Source organism: Rhinopithecus roxellana, chromosome 5, assembly GCF_007565055.1.
Source record: "Rhinopithecus roxellana isolate Shanxi Qingling chromosome 5, ASM756505v1, whole genome shotgun sequence".
NCBI classification, from domain to species: domain Eukaryota; kingdom Metazoa; phylum Chordata; class Mammalia; order Primates; family Cercopithecidae; genus Rhinopithecus; species Rhinopithecus roxellana.
The window spans coordinates 29277684-29297141 of NC_044553.1; the positions used below are offsets into that span (position 1 = coordinate 29277684).

The window sequence follows — 19458 nt, forward strand, 5'->3', positions numbered from 1 at the left end:
ACACAAAAAGGAGCAAGAGATTATAAATTCCCGGGGAGGGAAAAACCCAGCAAATCCCTCTGATTGGGAATATATATGCAGAAGTTCAGAAAAGATATAATACAGAGTGGGTTAGAGAGGTCCTCAGAATCTCCATGCAGGATGATTGGTGAGGGTGTTCTCCTGTACAATGCCAGTCCATGAACACGGGAAAGGTAACTTTTTTTCTAATGCACTGAAAACAACACAAAGAATTAAGGAAAATGGAGAATCAGAGAAACATGGCCCAAACAAAGGAAGAAGATAAATCTCTGGAAACCAACCCCGATGAAACAGAGGTATAGGAATTATTTGAAAGAGAATGCAAAATAACTATCATGAAGATTTAAACAAACTCAGGAGAACAATGCATGGACAAAGTAAGAATTTCAACAAAAATATACAAAACATTTTTTAAAATATGCCAACAAACTGGATAACCTAGAACAAAATATATAGTTCCTAGAAGTATACAACCTACCAAGACTGAATCATCAAGGAATAGAAAATCTGGGGGCGGGGAGGAAAGAAAAAACACAACCTGGTAAGACCTACAACAAGAAACAAGATTCCATTAGTAATCAAACACACCCCAACAAAAAAGCAGCCCAGGACCAGATGGCTTCTTTAGTTGAGTCCTACCAAGTATTTAAAGACAAAGTAACACTAATCCTTCTTAAACTCTTTCAAAAAAATTCAAGAGGAAAAAATGTATTTGGAAGGATCTTCCAAACTTATTCTATGAGGCCAGCATTACCCTAATGCCAAAGCCAAAGACATGACAAGAAGAGAAAACAACAGGCCAATATCCCTGATGAGCACAGACGCAAAAACCTTCAACAAAACGCTGGAAAACAGAATTCAACGGCACATTAAAAGAATCATATACTATGACCAGGTGGAACAAAATAGAAAGCCCAGAAATAAAACTTCACATATATGGTCAACTGATCTTCGAAAAGAGAGACAACACTGCACAGTGGGGAAACTGATAGTTTCCTCAACAAATGGTGCTGGAAAAACTAGATATTCACATGAGAAAGAATAAAAGTAACTCATCTTCATGATACATAAAAATCAATTCAAAATAGATTAAAGACTTAGCCAAGTCAAAATAGATGAAAGAATTAGACATAAGATCTGTAAACCACAAAACTCCTAGAAGACAACCTAAGTTTCTTGAAATTGGTCTTGGCAGTGATTTCTTGGCTATGACACCAAAAGCACAAAGCAACAAGAGCAAAACAGACCAACGGGACTACATCAAACTAAAAAGCTTCTGCAGAGCAAGGGAAGCACACAACAGAACGAAAGGCAACCTACAGAATTGGAGACAATATATGCATACCACATACAGTCATATATCACTTAATGACAGGGATGCATTCTAAGAAGTGTGTCATTAGGCAATTTCATAGTTGTGTGAACTTCACAGAATATACTTACACAAATCTAGATGTTATATAGCCTACTACATACCTCGGCTATATGGTATAAACCTATTGCTCTAGGCTAAAAACCTATACAGCATGTTACTGTACTGAATACCAAAGGCAACTGGAATATAATGGTAAGTATTTGGGTACCTAAAGATATCCAAACATTGAAAAGGTACAGTAAAAATACAGTATTATTTTATGAGACCACTGTCATATATGTGGTCTGTTGCTGACTGAAACGTGGCATAGGACTGTTTCTGATAAGGATTAATATCCAAAATATGTAAGAAACCCCTACAATTCAGCAGCAAAAAAAATCAACTAACCTGATTAAAAACTGGGACAGGGACTGAAGAGACATTTCTCAAAAGAGGGCTTCCAAATGGCTGACAGGTATATTTAAAAATGCTCATCATCACTAATCATCAGAGAAATACAAACCAAAACGACAAGGTATCACCTCACACCTGTTAGGATGGCCATTATCAAAAAACAAAAAACAAACGTTGGCGAAGAAAGAAACTGGAACCCCTGTGCCTCGCTGTTGGAAATGTAAAATGGTGCAATCACTATGGAAAACAGTATGAAAGCTGCTCAAAAAATAAAAAAAAAAAACTACCATATAATCCAGTAATCCCACTTCTGCATATATACCTAAAAGAAATGAAGCAGAATCTCAAAGAGACATGTGCACTCCCATGTTCACTGCAACATTATTCACAATAGCCAAGGTATGGAAATAACCCAAGTGTCCACTGACAGATAAATGGATGAAGATAACATGTTACCTATATACAATGGAACACTTGTCAGCCTTAAAAAGGAAGGAAATTCTGACATGTGCTACAACTTAGATAAATCTTGAAGACTTTATGCTAAGTGAAATAAGCAAGCCACAGGAGGACAAATACTGCATGATTCCACTTCTGAGTTATCTAAAACAGAACTCAAAGGCAGAAAGTAGAATGGTGGATGCCAGGGGCTGAGGGAGGGAGAAAGGAAGAGTTGCTCTTCAACAGGCATAAAATTTCAGTTAAACGAGATGAAAATGTTCTAGAGATCTGCTGTACAACATTGTGCTTATACGTAACAATACTGTAATGTACACTAAAGGAATTGTTAAGAGGGTAGATATCATTATGTTTTCTTGCCACAAAAAAGCCTTATGTATACTTGCAAACTCTTGGACAGTGTTTTCACAGAGGAAAATATGAACAGATGGCTGAACTCAGTGCCACCAAATTACTATAGCAAACTTGCATTCCCATGAAGGGCACAATCAGGTTTCACTTAATCAGCCTTCTCTGCTTATAGCAGCTCATGGAGAGCTGAAGTCAAAGGGAAGCCCTAAAGACAAATAATTAGCAGAGGAAGACCTCAAGAGGGAGATGTGGGAACAGCAGAATATACCGCAGAAAGCAAAGTGTTTGGCAGATAGGTTCAAATCTGAATGGTAGAGTTCTCAATTATTTCAATGCATAGAATAGCTAAGGAATTTGATACTGTACATGCTGTGTCAAATATCATGTCAGTGAGAAATGAACAAATCATTTTTAGCAGCCAATTTAACACAATGAATCAGAATCAGACAAGATGCTTCCAAAAGGCTTCCTGAAAAAAAAAACAAAAACAAACAAACAAAAACTCTATAATGACCTAATATTAGAACATGTCCAGAAATAGTTTCCATGAACTCAGGCCACAATTCTTTTTTTTTTTTTTTTTCTTTGAGATGGGGTCTCACTCTTTTGTCCAGGCTGGAGTGGCATGATCTCAGCTCACTGCAACCTCTGCCTCCAGGGCTCAAGTGATCCTCCCACTTCACCTCCCAAGTAGCTGGGACTACAGGTGTATGCCACCATCTCTGGCTAATTTTTGTATGTTTTGTAGAGATGGGGTTTCACCACGTTGCCCAGGCTGGTGTCAAGCTCCTGACCTGAAGTGATCCTCCTGCCTCCGCCTCCCAAAGTGCTGGGATTACAGGCATGAGCCACTATACCTGGCCCACAATCCTAACATAAGACTTCATGTGAAGCCTTCTAGATTAACTGTATGGAGGCAAAGTAAAAGATTAAAAACATAAATATTAAGGGTACTAATTATAATCCTTACTATCTGAAGAAGGTAGTGACATAAATATTAAATAGTAGGTAACAATTTAGATTTTGTTTTGGTCTACTATATTCCTTTCTCAATATTTTTCCTTATTATTTTTGCCAATATTAGATTAGGGTTAAATTTGCGTTTCTTACAGACAAAATAACTAGACGGTGGAGAGTACTGTACTTACTATCCAATTTAAACAAAAACATTCTCAAGTCTGACCGTGTAACTTTGAAAAGTGAAACATGCATAGACAGATGCAAAGAAAGGAAAGATTCTTGAATGTCTGAACTCTATTAGTATTTCTATTCTTATCCTTTTCAACTATATAAACTACAGTTTTCAGGCCACTACTGAGTCAAATAAAGAGAATCTCCATGAACAGACGATTCATGACTTTCTATTTAGTCACCATATACACAATTTATGCATGTGTATTGAGTACCAACCTCATCTGAATCCAGAAGGGCTGGAAGTGCTCTGCAGAGAGAGAGAAATACTGAATTGAACAATGTAAAATAAAGCCACAAATGGTTCATAAAAGACATTGGAATAATGCAATTTAAAGCTTTTTTATAATTATCTAAGATTTGAATTTTATTAATGGCCCTTGTAGGGAAAATAAACAGCAAATACAGTAAGCAAAAGTTACAGAAATTGTACAGAAAAAAAACGAATTTTGCAATGCGGCAGGACCAGTGTTTCATTAAAATTATAGCCCTGGAAAGGAACTAAAAAATTTCAAAAGGAGTATCCCATTCATTTTAAGATCTACTACATAGCTAAATCTTTTTTTTTTTTTTTTGAGACGGAGTCTCGCTCTGTTGCCCAGGCTGGAGTGCAGTGGCCAGATCTCAGCTCACTGCAAGCTCTGCCTCCCAGGTTCATGCCATTCTCCTGCCTCAGCTTCCCGAGTGGCTGGGACTACAGGCGCCCGCCACCTCGCCCGGCTAGTTTTTTTTTGTATTTTTTAGTAGAGACGGGGTTTCACCATGTTAGCCAGGATGGTCTCGATCTCCTGACCTTGTGATCCACCCGTCTCAGCCTCCCAAAGTGCTAGGATTACAGGCTTGAGCCACCGCACCCAGCCAGTAGCTAAATCTTTCTAAGCAGAAATGTCATCTGAATGAATAAACCCAATTAATTTTGTTTGCAGATTATTCCTATTCTTTCATTTTTCAGTATCTTGTATTTTCATGAGCATAACTTGCTCATTTAAAATAACAACAAAGTAGTACTAACTTTGAAATAGGATTCTTGTCGTAATCATTCAAAAACTTACACATCTGTCACAGAAGAAGGAACATTCTCTTCTACCCACTTCAAATCATCTTCCTGCTGGGAACATACAAATACCACTCGTTACTAAAATGTACCACATAATACATCTCAAGTAAGGACATAAAGGTCTTAAATCTTGTCTTTCGTAATTCTGTAGCAGTACATTCACAAATGGGACTGCTGACAGAAAAGTCAAATATTTTAATTTTTAAAAACTTTTTTTTTTTTTTTTTTTTTTTGGAGACGGAGTCTCGCTCTGTCGCCCCAGCTGGAGTGCAGTGGCACGATCTTGGCTCACTGCATGCTCCGCCTCCTGGGTTCATGCCATTCTCCTGCCTCAGCCTCCCGAGTAGCTGGGACTACAGGCGCCCGCTGCAGCGCCCGGCTAGTTTTTTGTATTTTTAGTAGAGACGGGGTTTCACCGTAGTCTCGATCTCCTGACCTTGTGATCCACCCGCCTCGGCCTCCCCAAGTGCTGGGATTACAGGCATGAGCCACCGCGCCCGGCCAAAAACATTTTAAAAAATCCCTTTGACCAACATCTCCCCAGTTCTCCCACAGCCCCTGGTAACCACCACTCAACCCTCTGCTTCTAGGAATTCAACTTTTTTAGATTCGACATAAGTGAGATCATGTGGTATTTGTCTTTCTGTGCCTGGCTTATTTTATTTCACATAATATCTTCCAGGCTTCTTCACACTGTTGCAAATGACAAGATTTCCTTCTGAGTCTAAATAGTATTCCACTGTATATTGAAATACACATTTTCCTTATCCATTCATCTACTGATGGACATGCAGGTTGATTCTGTATCTCAGCTACTGTGATTAATGCTGCAATGAACATGACAGTGCAAGTATCTCTTTGACATACTGATTTCATTTCGCTTCGGTATATACCCAGTGATACGAATGCTGGATCATAAGGTAGTTCTATTTTTAATTTTGAGGAACCTCCATACTATTTTCCATAACGGCTATACTAACTCACATTCCTATCAACAGTGTGCAAGGGTTCCCTTTTTTCCATGTCCTTGCCAACACTTGTTATTTCTTCATTTGATAAATGCCATTCGAACAGGTGTGCGGTGTTATCTCATTATAGTTTGCATTTGCATTTCCCTGAGGATTAGTAATGACGAAATTTTTTCACATACTTGTTGGCCATTTGTAGGTCTTAATGTTAACAAATCTATATTCAGGTTCACTGCCCATTTTTAAACTGGGCTATTCGTTTTCTTGCTACTGAGTTCCTTATATAAATTGGATATTAACCCCTTAACAGATGCAATGTTTGCAAATGTTTTCTCCCATTCTGTAGGTTGCCTTTTCACTTTGTTAACTGTTTCCTTTGCTGTGCAGAAGCTTTATAGTTTGATATACCCTCCTTTCTCTAGTTTTGCTTTGTTCCCTGTGCTTTTGGGGTCATATACAAAAAAAATCATTGCCAAGACCAATGTCACGAACTTGCCTCCTGTTTTCTTCTAGTAGTTCTACTGAGGGTTGGAAGATGGGGCAAAGAACAAAGACGAATGGAAAAGTCATACTTACTGCTTTGTTAACTTTACTATTTCCATTGGGCTCTTGTTTGGTACTTCTCATTTTCATTCCCTCTGTAGAAGAAAACAAATGTACACTGGTTAACTTTGTGAACAGACCGACAATGATGGCAAAATGGATTCAGAACTTTTTTTTTCTTTTTTTAAATTAAAAGCCCCAAGGTTAGTTTAAGCTTTCTAATACTTGTGAAGTATAAAACAGATGTTTCTCCATCTTTACATGTATGCTGGGAAGTTCAAAGCAAAATTTTTAGCTCACTTCTAGCAAGTAAAATGGATAATGTGCAATTACTTACTGAATTTACCATGGCTTCATCTTAAGATTCACACCCTTATTTTCTTTACCCTAACTTCATCCCATACCAAATATAGGAACAACATAGTTACAAAATGATAAACAATGTACTTATAGAAAAAGAACATTTAAAGTACTAATAAGAGGTGAATTTTATGACTACCAAAGCTTTCTTTCAGCATAGGTTCCTTTTGTTCATCTTCCTCCTCTTCCTCAGACAATGGTGAAAAGGCAAACCTAACACAAGGAAAAAATTAGAAAACTTCAAAAACTGCTATACCAGTTGCATTTTACAAAACTAATTATTGAAATTGCAATTATAGTAACTCATTAAATCAGTTTAATAACAAAATTTCTTCTCCTTCAGAAAGCTCTTAATTGCCTATAATAGTAAGGGAGAAGCTGGCTGGGCGCGGTGGCTCAAGCCTGTAATCCCAGCACTTTGGGAGACTGAGACGGGCGGATCACGAGGCCAGGAGATCGAGACCATCCTGGCTAACACGGTGAAACCCTGTCTCTACTAAAAATACAAAAAACTAGCCGGGCGAGGTGGCGGGCGCCTGTAGTCCCAGCTACTCGGGAGGCTGAGGCAGGAGAATGGCGTAAACCCGGGAGGCGGAGCTTGCAGTGAGCTGAGATCCGGCCACTGCACTCCAGCCTGGGCGACAAAGCAAGACTCCGTCTCAAAAAAACAAAACAAAAAAAAAAAGGGAGAAGCAGGACAGTATCACATATATGAGTGCAGGCTCAGGTGAATACTGCCTGTGACATTAGACTAGTTACTTAATCTCTCTGTACCCACTTTCCTCATCTGTAAAGAAGGGGATAATAGAACACTACTAATAGGAGTGTTTTGTAAAAGTCAGTTATTACAAATAAAGTGCTTAGAACAATACCTGTGTCATTTAGTAGGCAGTCAACAAATGTTCATTCATAAGGATATGTATCAAATAGAATTAGGTAAATTCTCATCTAATTTAAAATCGCAGCCTTCAAATTGCGAGTTAAGAGAAGGCAGGCCTATTCTAGGTAATTTAAAATTTCAGCCTACAAGTGGGAAGCTCAGAAGATGAAGGTCTGATCTGGTATATCTCAGATGCCTCCTTTCCTTAACAACCTCCAAGAGATTCAGCAAAGCAGCTCCCAGACATGTAATTCCTAGAATGTTTTAGCTTTTATTTATTTATTTATTTATTTATTTATTTATTTATTTGAGACGGAGTCTTGCTCTGTTGCCCAGGCTGGAGTGCAGTGACATGATCTCGGCTCACTGCAAGCTCCGCCTCCTGGGTTCACATCATTCTCCTGCCTCAGCTTCCTGAGTAGCTGGGACTACAGGTGCCTGCCACCACACCTGGCTAATTTTTTTGTATTTTTAGTAGAGACAGGGTTTCACTGTGTTAGCCAGGATGGTCTTGATCTCCTGACCTCATGATTTGCCTGCCTCAATCTCCCAAAGTGCTGGGATTACAGGCATAAGCCACCGCGCCCAGCTGAATGCTTTAGCTTTGACCTCACTCTATACTTCCCATTTTATTGTTACCATTTTCATTCTACCTTGCTTTTAAAACTCCCTTTCATGATAAAAATTCTTAATAAACTAGGAATAGAAGGGAACATCTATAACTTGCTAATGGGTAACAAATTCCATGGTAAATATCATAGTTGATTATATTTGAGAAGCATTTAATGTCAGAGTAAGATGAGAGGGCCCATTGTCATTGACTCTATTCAATATTATACAGGAGGGCTTAGCCAAGCTAATAATATAAGAATCAAAATTGAGGCAGGAAGATTATTTGGCAAGAAAGAAGCATGTAATGATTACTTTAGACAAAAATCTATCTGAAAAGAAAATGTGGAAATTATCAGAACTAACAATGTAACAGGAGGGTTGCTGGGTATGATATACATTAAAAAAGCAAACTGGGCATGGTGGCTCACGCCTGTAATCCCAGCACTTTGGGAAGCTGAGGAGGATGGACCACTTGAGGTCAGGAGTTTGAGACCAGCCTGGCCTACATGGTGAATCCCCGTCTCTACTAAAAGTACAAAAATTAGCTGGGCATGGTGGCAGGTGCCTGTAATCCCAGCTACTCAGGAGGCTGAAGCAGGAGAATCCCGACCCCAGGGAGCAGAAGTTGCAGTGAGCCAAGACTGCACCACTGTACTCCAGCCTGGGTGACAGAGCAAGACTCCGTCGAGAAAAGAAAGAAAGGAGACAAAGACAGAGAGAGACGGGGGGGGGGTGGGGGAGGCAACAGCATCCTACATATTTGAAAAAGCTGTATATATTTTTAAAGGTTGCATTCGTAAGAGCCACAAAAATTTAAATCAGAAGTTACAAAACATAATTGAAGGACTAAAAAATGGAGAGATGCCATAGTCAAAGAATTGTCAAAAAAATATAATCTCCCTAATTCATCAATTCAAGTAAGTTCCAATCAAAATCTTAATAGCTTTTCCTAGAATTAAACAATCTAAATTTTTTTTGTTAAAAACCAAAAGCTGAGTGTAGTGACATGCACCATTAGTCTCAGCTACTGAGGAGGCTGAGGTAGGAGGATCCCTTGAGCCCAGAAGTTTTGAGTCTAGCCTAGGCAACATAGCAAGACCCTATGTAAAATAAAAAAAAAATTTTAAATAAAGGGCAAAAATTTAAAATAAAGGCCCTCCAGATACCATGATTTATCAGAAGCCTAGAGTAATTCAGACAGTGTGCTAGTGATGCAGGACCAGAACACAAGAGAGTAGAGAGCCTAGAATCAAGTAATTCTTGGGGCATGAACATCTTGCTTGTGATTTTTTTTTTTTTTTTTGAGACGAAGTTTCGCTTGTGTTGCCCAGGCTAGAGTGCAATGGCACGATTTCAGCTCACTGCAACCTCCGCCTCCTGAGTTCAAGCAATTCTGCTGTCTCAGCCTCCCCAAGTAGCTGGGATGACAGGTGCCCACCACCACGTCCAGCTAATCTTTGTGATTTTTAGTAGAGATGAGGTTTCATCATGTTGGTCAGGCTGGTCTCAAACTCCTGACCTCAGGCTATCCACCCACCGCCTCAGCCTCCCAAAGTGCTGGGATTACAGGCATGAGCCGCCGTGCCCGGCCTGATTGTGAAATTTTTAAAAAGTCATTAGAGAATAATTTTTTGACCTCACCTTAGGCTAGATAAGAATTTGCCAAAATAAGATGCAAAATGTACAATCCTTGAAGGGAAAAACTAACTCCATATTTCTGAGATTTTGTATGATTGAAAACAGCATAAAAAAAATCAAAAGATAATTAACTGGCAGAAAATATATGCAATACTTAGAACAAACAAAATATCGGCATACAAAATATATTAGAAATTCCTACAAATTGGGCCTGGTATGGTGGTGGCTCATGCCTATAATCCCAGCATTTTGGGAAGCCAAGGTGGGCGGATTGCTGGAGCTCAGGGATTCGAAACAAGCCTGGGCACATGGCAAAACCCCATCTCTACAAAAAATAGAAAGATTAGCCCACTGTGGTGGTACACACCTGTGGTCCCAGCTACTCGGGAGGCTGAGGTGGGAGGATCATTTGAGCCCAGAAGGTGGAGGTTGTAGTGAGCCAAGGTTGCTCCACTACACTCCAGCCTTGGCTTCAGAGCGAGACCCCATCTCAAAATAAATAAATTCCTACGAATCAATACATAAGTAATTGTTACAGTCTGAATGTTGGTCCCCTCCAAAAGTCATGCTGAAACCTAATTCCCAGTGTGATAGTGTTGGGGGTTGTGCCTAATGGAAAGCATTTAGGTCATGAGGGCTCCACCCTCATGAATGAATTAATGCTGTCATATAAAGGGTTTTCTGGAGTGGGCTCTCCCTTTTGCCCTTCCACCTTCTGTCATGTGACGACCTAGTAAAAAGGCCCTCACCAGATGCTGACACTGCTAGCCAACAAATCTCTGTTCATTATAAACTGTCTGTGATATTTTGTTATAGCAGCAGAAAATGGACAGAGACAATGATCAATAAGCCAATAAAAAATAAGCTAAAGATCCAACCTTAAATGCAAAAAGTAACAATATTAATTCTCATCCACCAAAATTAAATAAAATGATGGGACATAAAAAGAGGGAAGAAGAAAAAACCCCTTTAATACCATTGTTATTAAATATGCAATTTCCTTCAGGTTTCTTTCGGGAACATAATCTGGAAATACTTTAAAAATTACAAATACACATATCCTGCAACCTAGCAAATCCAAGCCCACTCATTAAGTATTTCTTGAGCATGTGCCAGTGTGTAGTGAGAAATTAACCTTCATTGACTAATGTGAGGTTATCTCTACACCCATAAAATGTCCTGTCTTTATTTGCCTGGGGACTTTGGCGGACAGTCTAACAGCATGGTTTATGATAGGGGCTTTGGGCCATGCCATATCAGTTCTAACCTCCAGAGGAAATGGTATCAGCCTGACTGCCAGGAGGGGTTAGAAACTAAAAGTCAGCAACAGAGACAGTATGTGATTGAGCCCCAGTAAAAACTCTGGACATTGAACGCTCAAATCAGTTTCCCTCGTTGGCAGCAGTCTGTGCATACTGTCACATATTTGGCTGGGAGGAGGTAACACATTCCAATAAAAATCTTGAGTGCTGAACATCAATGGGCTTTCCTGGACAGCAACAATGTGTTACTACATTTTTGTTGCTGGGGAAAAGAACTGACTTGAAGAGAGAGAGAACACAAGGAAAGAAAATACAGATTTCCCCAGTTAGACCTGCTATCACCATTTTGTCGTAATACACCTTAACTGTAAGCATAACTGTATGCTGTGTCCCATGAGGCCTTCCAGTAAATGGCTGAACATTGGGATGGTCTTGAGGACCGTGACACACCGCAAACTGGAAATATCCCAAATGCCCATTACTAAGAGAATATGTTAATTTAACTGTACTACACATGTCCCATATTTATGCTCTCCATGAAAATGAATGAGTTCAATTAAACCTGTTACACTGGAAGGAATCTCCACAATGTACTGTTACAAGAGTAATGGAAGATTCCATAAGTGAACAGGGAAAAGACACATTATAATATACAGTTAACACTGAAGTCACAGAGAAAGGGGGCACTGTTTTAAAAGAAAAGGGGAAAAAAATAAGAGGGAAGGTAATTCAAAAATTTTTTAATGACTGAGGAAGGGAAAATATTTAAATACAAATATAGCTAGTGAGTAACCAGTAGATCAACAGACAGATATAAAAGAAGGGTCTCCAGAATGTAAAAGTTCTTTCTCAATAGTGGGATTTCAGATCTCCTGTATTTTCTTTCATGACTTTTCTCTATTCTTTGACTTTTTTTGATGAACACACATAAAGTGCATAGTTTGAAATGACAGCAAGGCCATTTTCATGGAGTAAAAGGATTTCACCTATTTTCTATCTCAATCTTTCATTGGTAAGTCTGGTTATAAAATTAGTCGTTTATACCATGTTACCCTTTTCCTTCTTTGGTGGTATGGGTGTTTAATATAAGCTCTTAACCGTCTACATGCAAATGAGGGGGGAAAAGAGGGAAAAAAGGCATATTCACAAAATACAGATAGGCAGTTCCTAAATGTATGAAATTTGCCTATAGTTGTACAAATCAAATTTACACATAGATTTTTAATTTCAAAGCTGGTTATGTAAGTTTTAATTTTACCCTTTCTATCATTACAAAGTGAGCTGGGTTACTGGTTACAGAAGTTTTCTTTCCTTCTAGACACTAGACAGGACAGACTCAGTATAAGTGACACAATTATATCTTTTTTTTTCTTTGATAAAGAGTCTCACTCTGTCACCCAGGCTGGAAAGCAGTGGCGCCATCTCGCCTCACTGCAACCTCCGCTTCCGGGTTCAAGCGATTCTTGTGCCTCGGCCTCCGGAGTAGCTGGGATTAGAGGTATGCACTGCCATGCTCGGTTAATTTTTGTAGTTTTACTAGAGGTGGGGTTTTGCCATGTTGGTCAAGCTGGTCTGAAACTCCTGGATTCATGTGATTTGCCACCTTGGCCTCCCAAAGTGCTGGGATTACAGGCATGAGCCACCGTGCCCAGTTGACACAATAGATTATATATCTATCTCCCTTGTTTACTGTACAAATACTTACAGGCATACTCGGTTTTATGGTGTTTCATTTTATTGTGCTTCCCAGATTTTGTGGCAAACCTGTGTCAAGGAAGTCTATTGGTGCCATTTCCTAACAGTAATGTGCTCACTTTGTGTGTCAGCATTTTTTGTTTTTTTGAGATGGAGTCTCGCTCTGTCACTTATGCTGTGCAGTGGCATGATCTCGGCTCACTGCAACCTCTGCCTCCCAGGTTTAAGCGATTCTCCTGCCTCAGGTGCCCAAGTAGCTGGCATTACAGGTGTCCACCTCCACACCCAGCTAATGTCTGTATTTTTAGTAGAGACGGGGTTCCACCACAGTTGTCAGGCTGATCTCAAACTCCTGACCTCAGGTGATCCGACTGCCTCGGCCTCCCAAAGTGCTGGAATTACAGGTGTGAGCCAACACACCCAGCCCCTGTGTCAGCATTTTTTTTTTTTCTTTCTTTTTTTTTTTTTTTAACAATAAAGTGTTTTTAAATTAAGGTGTGTACATTTTTTAGACATAATGCTATTGCATACATAGTAGACTATAAATAGTGTAAACATAACTTTGATATGCACTGGAAAAACAAAAAATGCATGTGACTCAGTATCTGCTTTATTGTGATGGTCTGAAACCAAACTTGCAATTTATCTCCATAGCATGCCTGTGTATTTATCACAAAATGTCAGAGCTGAAAGGAACTTCATATTGCTGGGTTTAATTCCCCCTCATTATATAGAAAGGGAACTAAGGCCAGAGAGGTGGAGAGACCACATGCCAAAAATCGTGAAATTAAGAGGAGAGCTGAGATAGGATCCCATTTCTTCTGATTCCAGGCCCAGTGTTCCTTCCACTATATGACACAGCCCTGATACTGTCTCCCAATGCACCACCCCTAGTTGATGACATGGTTATCTCATGTTAGCAGAGTAAAGAGAAGAGTCCAAGAACCTTTGGTTGTTTGCAGATGGTCGCCAGAGAACCATGATGACAAAGAGGATCATGGAGAACAGCAGGCGCCAGATGGCGTCGTCTACCCACAGCTCCCGCCAGTCCTACAATACGGGGGAGAAGTACAACATTTATAAACCTTATCTTAACCCCTTGTTCATAAAGCCTTTGGCATAGAACAAAAATCACGTATTTGTTCATTCAAGTTATGTTTACTAAGAGCCTGCTATGTGCTTAGTACTGTGGTAAGGGTGGGGAAACAAAGTGAATGAATGTAGTTTTTGCCCTTGTAGTGCTTACTGTTGTTAAAGAAAATGCATCAATGGAACAGAGTATTTGTCAAAGCTTCGTCATCCCTCTGAGAAGCTTTAAGAAAGGGTTTTATATAGGGTAAAAGAAAGTTACCTTATACAGGGTAAGGGAAAGTTACATGAGATTGGTATACTTTGTAATTTTCATTTTCAATTTTTTATTTATTTTTAACAAAATAGAGCCTTAGCTGCTTCTAAAGAAATCCTATTGGCCACAGTCTTTGAGCTCAGATCTTAAGGATGTGGCTTCTATTCAGGTTAGTATTATTTACACATATGGTACTTAATATTTAGTACTCTGGACTTCTTAAGATTTTTAGTTAAAGTAAGACTGGGTTGTAGCATACTGTAATTATAACTTACAAAATTCTCTCCCGAAACTGGGAGAATACAGTCAGACAAACAAAAAACTATCTACTATACCAAGCACCATGATAGTATAGAATACCTAGGAGGAGGGAAGTATTACAACCCTCAGAGTAGAGACCTAGCTCTAATTTTTCATAAGGTATGTAACTCAGAAGAACCTTACTACTGTCATCAACATCATCAGTTGTTTGTAAGACAGTACATTATTCATAAATGTGCTTATAACTCACCGACTGACATGTCACTATTCTGAACTTCATGGTTGTCCAGATGATAAACACAATAGATGCTAACGGTAAATGAAAAACCAGGTCAGAGTATGAATGCTGGTTTACATCCCCAATTACATTCCCCCATTTCTAGTTAAGTGGAATGCCACACACCCCAAACTACCAAATACATCACAATTCTATGAGTTATTTTAACAAGTGTATTCAATACAAATGTACTGTATACTGCTATCAGCAAGGCTCATGATATATACTCTGGCCAATCCTTTCTGTATTTAAAGGATAATTTGGTAATAATTTTATTTGCCATCTGCTACATTAGTAACCATCGTGGTTGGAAAATAAGGTATTGGAAATATAGCTCCTTCCAGCATTATCAACATCATTTTTTTCTCCTTTTATCCCTAGTATAGTAACGCTAATTTTTCTTTGGCTGGTCAGATGAAAAAAAAATGGCTGATAAAACAACTGCAACACAAGCAGAAGAGCTCGTTCCAATCATAAATCAGACCTCACTATTCCTGGTTACAAGGGTAATGAGGTAGGCAAATTAGCCTAGTTTGGTTACAGTCCACCTAATCTAATTTCTTACATAGGCTTGCTGACATATGGAAAAGCACTATAATAGCAATGTACCCTAATCTAAAATTCTACAACTACTTAATAAAACTAAACAAACATGTGGTAATGTCTTCTAAAAAGAGCACTCTCTGGCACTTAAGCTAACTAACCTCAAGACAAAGAATGCCTCAAGAAAGAATGTAAATAGAAGAGGGATAAATGAAGAGCTGAAATATGAGGTTGATTTCCAACTACTGTACGAAAAAATAAATGGTTCTGAACTTCTTTAAAACCATAGATCCTTCTGAGAATTTGACAAGAGCTAAGAATCCTTTTCCAAGTGAAATATACAAAACTTTCTGTGCCTACCCATGGCCTTTCAGGTTAAGAATCTCCATTCTAAACAGATCACATTTGAACTCCAAGAAGAAAGTCCCAGACTTACCTGCCACTGCCAAAATAAGCGTGTTGGTGAAATGCCGATACAAAGAGAGTTTTACAATGTTCCTCCGAAGTTTTAATAGCTTCATTGTTTGAGTCAGGCTAATAAATATGTGTTTGCAGGTCAAGGAATTCAACATTCAGGAAAAAACAGTAAGCTAGCCAATTAGTTTTCAGGTTTCTTTGAGGATCTGGGGTCATGCTAACAAACTTATAGATCTCTCAGAGGCCTTATAGCTCTCTTATTCTCAATCTCACAAACACCTCAAGATTAATAAGAAAGTCATCATTTTCTTTTCTTTTCCTTTTTTTTGTGAGGCAGGGTCTAGCCCAGGCTAGAGTGCAGTGGCACAATCACGACTCACTATAGCCTTGACCACCACTGAGGCTCAAGCAATCCTCCCACCTCAGCCTCCCAAGCAGCTGGGACTACAGGCATGCGCCACCATGCCTGGCTAATTTTTAGTTTTTTTTGTACAGATAAGGTCTCGCTATGTGGCTCAGGTTGGTCTTAAACTCCTGGCCTCAACTGATCCTCCTGCCTTGGCCTCCCAAAGCGCTGGCATTACAGGCACGAGCCACCATACCTGGCCGAAAGTCATCATTTTCAATGAGACAATAAAGAGAAGACAGACCAGGATAAAGTAAGAATGTACAAAATCACAAGAGAAAAAAATATAAAAAAGAGAAAGGAAGAGGCTTTCTAGAGAAACAAAAAAAGAAAATAAATAGAAAGGGAAATGGTAGAAGATAAAGTGAACATGAGTAATAGGCAAGGGACAGAGAGTTAACATCATCTTCTCTCTCCCTTTAAGGTGGGTAGCTCTGTTCTCATCTGTCCAGCAAAACTAGTTGAGGGTCATCATTATACTCATGCCTGTAATATCCCAGAGATCTATACTCAGTCCCCTCATGCCGTCTTAAGGAACTTGCCATCAGTTGCCTGCATTATCCTGAATTAAAAGGACCTTACAACTGGTTGAGAAGCTCATACGGTTTGCTTCCAAAAGCAATGACTCTCCATTTTCAGAACATTATTCTCAAGTAGTAAGTTGCCAGAGAAAAACAGGAGGGGAATTGGTGAGTACTAAAAACGGTATCTGCTCTCAGGTTCAATTTTCATTTATTTTTGAGACAGGGTCTCAGGGTCTCACTCTGTCACTCAGGCTGGAGTGCAGTGGTGCGATCTTGGCTCCCTGCAACCTCCGCTTCCAGGGCTCAAGCAATTCTCCTGCTTCAGCCTCCCCAGCAGCTGGGACTACAGGTACAAGCCACCATGGTCGACTAATTTTTGTATTTTTTGTAGAGATAGGGCTTTGCCATGTTGCCCAGGCTGGTCTCAAACTCCTGAGCTTAAAGCAATCTGCCCACCTCAGCCTCCCAAAGTGCTGCGATTACAGGCATGAGCCACTGCACCTGGCTCAATTTTCAAAATGAGAAGCAGATACAAAAATAAGAGATTTGACATTTGCTCTGCTCTTACAGAGCCTTAGCTGTTACCTAGTCATTGGGTTATCTTACTGCACAATCCATTCCCACCTCCCTCTTCTCTCAATGCTTGTAGAGGTTCACAAAACACTTGGAAAGATACTAATCTAGAAAAGCTTTGGCTATTAAGACCGAGGACACTTTTGAAAACTCTTATATGGCAACCCACTCAAATTCACAAAACAATTTTGTTTACATTCACAGTTTTTCAACAGTCACAATCTATCAGGTCAGTAATAATGAAAATTGCAAACAGGACCAAATATATAATAACCAAAACAAATTCAATATAATATAAAGTCCAAAAACTTGAATCCTTTAGCCGTCAGGCCAAGTCCCTAATAAATAAATTTAATTTTAAAGAGCAGGAGAAAAAGATTGCTCAAATAGAAGCTTGTTTGTTATCTGCTGGTTGACTCTGCCTGTAAATGAATCAATTACTTATTCTAAAGGGTGGAAATCTTCAAACAATTCCAAGTCAGCTTTTGAATGAGGCAACAAAACACTCACTCCATAAGGGTTAAAACCTACTGAACCTACACAGAGTTTCAGAAGAGTCAAAGCACGTTACATAGTTCCTGAAATCAAATTTTAAGGATCAAAATCGTTTTATAAGTTTCAAAGCATTAAAGAATTGCTAGAGACTAAAAGACAGAGCAGGACCAGCACAGCCAGTGATTCTAACACTAAATGATTAGGTACACAAATAACAAGTGCAAAATCAAGATGAAATGCTCATTTAAAAGAAAACAGCCAAAAGATTTTTCTTGAGCTCGGTCCACAGTCACCAATTTCCAATTCGATTTTTAAAATTAAAAAAATAAAAACAAGAAAACTGCTTACCTGAACCCTCAAGTTGTTAAGACTTAGCATGCACTATTCCCCACGCTAAGGAGTAATCAACATAACTGATAAAAACTCTTTGCAGAAAGATCAATGGAAACCCATCTCCAAGGGGAGAAAATGGACCGTCATCAAACAAGCCAATGAGAAGGATATCCACCAGCACAAGGCAGTGTCTAGGAAAGCCAAGGGGATAAAGGCCAAGGAAGCAAGATCAGTCTGGGCCTGCAGACAAAGAAAAAGAAGTGGTGAAAAACAGATGTCTAGAGAGGCACAGAGAAGAACCACCACATGATTCTGTATTTACATAACCACCGGAATGTTTTTGGATAAAGAAAATAAAAAGAACACTTGACATCTGATCATTCTTCCCTTCTTATAAACCATCACGTAGAATATATGGCTATAAGCATTTCACATAAATTGTCAGCTACAATCTTGAAACATACCGCTAACTACAAGTTTTTCATATAAAAAGATCCATGTTAACAAGTGACCATATTCCAAAAAAATTCTAATGTTTATAAGCCCCATCCTTAACCTATCATTTCCTATCATTGCGATTTTGGCTACAAATCTGAAAAGACTTTTCTCATATTTACAAAATATTGCTGCATCATATACAAAGAATTATTAATTTCCAAAACTGTAATACAAGATTTTACAAATAAAAGCTCACCTCAAAATAAAATGTAAGGCAATTATCTGTCTGAAAAACTACGCTGCATGTTTCCAAGAGTTTATATAGAGTATGTTTTTTATATAACCCTAATTACCCAATCAACAGGCATTATTGAAAGGATATCCATAAAATAACACAGGCATCAATTGCTGAGAGGGCCAGGTTTACTATCAGAGTCAAGGGATAAGAAAAATACTACAGCAACAGCAGAAGAAAGAAAATGAAATTAACAGAGGGTTAAAGTTGCTAAAAGTCTAAGAAAATTACACACAGAGGACAGTGTGATTTGAAAAGCAAATTTGCATCCACAAAGTGTTTTATTTAAGAGGCAATTTATTGCAAAACATATGGAGCCCACTTTTCTTGTGGGCAAAGCCAAGTTTATAGTATTTGCAATACTGAATCTAATAGGTTGCTATGGAGTCTGACTTTTTAAAAAAAAATAAGAAAATTAATTGAAATGGCCTAGAGAACCCTACTTCTTCGTATTAATCCAGTGGTTAACATAAATTTCTTCTCTTCTCTTTTTTAAGGAAGAGGTAACTCTCTGTTGCTGGAGTGTAACGGCATGATCATGGCTCACTGCAGCCTGAACTCAATCAGTCCCTTCCACCTTAGCCTCCCAAGAAGCCAGGACTACAGGCGCCCACCACCGCTCCCAGCCATAAATCTCTTTATCACTTATATCTCAGTGCTTTGGTTTCCTTCCCTGGCAAAGGAAATAATTATACAATTCTCAAAAATGATGTGAAACTTCATTAGCTACATTATTTTTTGAGATG

General features: G+C 38.9%; 1 protein-coding gene across 4 annotated transcripts in view; it reads right to left on the reverse strand.

The window, feature by feature from the left end:
• Window positions 1-19458, reverse strand: part of TMEM87A (transmembrane protein 87A) — a 65351-nt gene that overhangs the window by 3053 nt on the left and 42840 nt on the right. For 2 of the 4 annotated variants that reach the window (XM_030930431.1, XM_010367027.2), the window contains 8 exons: window positions 18151-18219; window positions 15668-15776; window positions 14662-14720; window positions 13752-13855; window positions 6858-6931; window positions 6392-6453; window positions 4843-4898; window positions 4010-4040 (listed from right to left, as the gene is read on the reverse strand). In XM_030930431.1, coding sequence (XP_030786291.1) covers window positions 4010-4040; window positions 4843-4898; window positions 6392-6453; window positions 6858-6931; window positions 13752-13855; window positions 14662-14720; window positions 15668-15776; window positions 18151-18219 — 564 coding nt within the window. Of the gene's footprint in view, window positions 1-4009; window positions 4041-4842; window positions 4899-6391; window positions 6454-6857; window positions 6932-13751; window positions 13856-14661; window positions 14721-15667; window positions 15777-18150; window positions 18220-18799; window positions 18872-19458 lie in introns of all 4 variants that reach the window. The other 2 variants (XM_030930429.1, XM_030930430.1) reach the window with 1 other exon arrangement.